Here is a 1557-nt window from a genome sequence, read left to right on the forward strand (position 1 = left end):
ATGGATCTTGTTTTTCAGGAGACATACGAAGAAGAATTGTTGTATGAAATAAAACTAAATAGAAAAACCTTAATACTTCATCTTCTAAGGTCAAGGTAAGTTCTGTTGTGATTCAATACCTTGTAGATTTATAAGTCTATGGTGTCCCAGTTTTTGTAAAAACTGCCAATAAAACGAATTCCTCAAGTCAGTGGTGACTCTGTAGGCCGACAATGTTGAATCGGATTGTTCCTTAACCCAGTGGAAACATTGATTGGGTTAACTTTGTTTTCATCATAACGAATCCATTAATAGGTGGAAAGTTACATTTGTGTGTGCATATGAGGCACCAGAAATATTAATTTAGAATCTACTATGCAACCAAGCACTTTACTGGTTTCAGATAGGCTATTTCAAGATAATCACAAAAAAGATTATATTCTACTTACCTTGCATCTAGTTCATTTTCCATTTTGCTATCAAAATATTTTTATACATACAGCAAAGTTAAAAAAATTTTATAATGAACATTCATATACCCAAAATTCCATTAAGATACATATACACCAGTTAACATCTTACTATGCTTGTTTTATATCCTATTTCCCCATCTCTTCATGCCTCTATCCAGCTATCCATCAATCAATCCATTCATCCTCCATCTTATTTTTCTGCATTTCAAATTACATAGCATATCAGTATACTTTCCCCTAAATACTTCAATAAGATTATCATTAGTGTTTAATACTAGTTTACAGTTTTTTCTCTTTATGTAAAATTGTCATACAATGAAATGCCTAAACCTTAAATGCATATCCACATAGCCCTTGAATTTTATTTGTTCATTTGTTTTTAAGGTAAATAGACAAAGTATAGCAGTAATCGTGCCCTTGAATAAACTTCATTGGCTATGATACTGCCACTGTGCAAAGCTGACAAATTATATTAACAATTGTGTATATTTATGGAGCACAAAGGGATGTTATGATTTATGAATACAATGTGAAATAATTACATCAAGCTAATTAACATACCCATTACCTTAAGTATTTTTTTTGCAGTGAGAACATTTGAAATCTACCCTTGGAGATTTTGTAATGTACGATGCACTATTATTAAATATATCCACCATGCTGTGTAATAGATCTTAAAAAAACACAAACTAACTTATTTGTCCCACCTAACTTAGGCTTTGTACATTTGGCCGTCATCTCCCCATTTCCCCCACACCTCCAGCCTTTGGTAACCACCATTTTACTCTCTACTTCCATGAATTTGATTATTTGAGATTCCATGTAGACATGAAATCAAGCAGTATTTGTCTTTCTGTGTTTGGCTTATTTCCCTTGGCATAATGTTCTCCAATCCCACCCATGTTGTCACAAATGATAGAATTCACTTCTTTTTGAAAACTGAATAGAATTCCGTTGTGTTTACTGACCACATTTTCTTCATTCTTCTGCTGATGGACACTTAGGTTGGTCCCATCATTTATTTCCAGGGTTACCATACACATTCCTGTGACTACGATTTCTCCAAAGTCTGTTCTATGGCTTTGCAAATCAGAAAGACTGTGGG

The 1557-nt window shown here is 33.3% G+C and overlaps 1 protein-coding gene across 1 annotated transcript in view; it reads left to right on the plus strand.

Moving 5' to 3' along the window:
- The window catches only part of ADAM7 (ADAM metallopeptidase domain 7), a 194051-nt gene that overhangs the window by 7165 nt on the left and 185329 nt on the right, over positions 1 to 1557 (plus strand). The window contains exon 3 of the mRNA XM_012662921.1: positions 19 to 95. Within this exon, the coding sequence (XP_012518375.1) occupies positions 19 to 95 (77 nt within the window). The remainder of the gene's footprint in view (positions 1 to 18; positions 96 to 1557) is intronic.

The sequence above is a fragment of the Propithecus coquereli genome, unplaced genomic scaffold, assembly GCF_000956105.1.
Source record: "Propithecus coquereli isolate 6110/MARCELLA unplaced genomic scaffold, Pcoq_1.0 Scaffold79, whole genome shotgun sequence".
NCBI classification, from domain to species: Eukaryota; Metazoa; Chordata; class Mammalia; order Primates; family Indriidae; genus Propithecus; species Propithecus coquereli.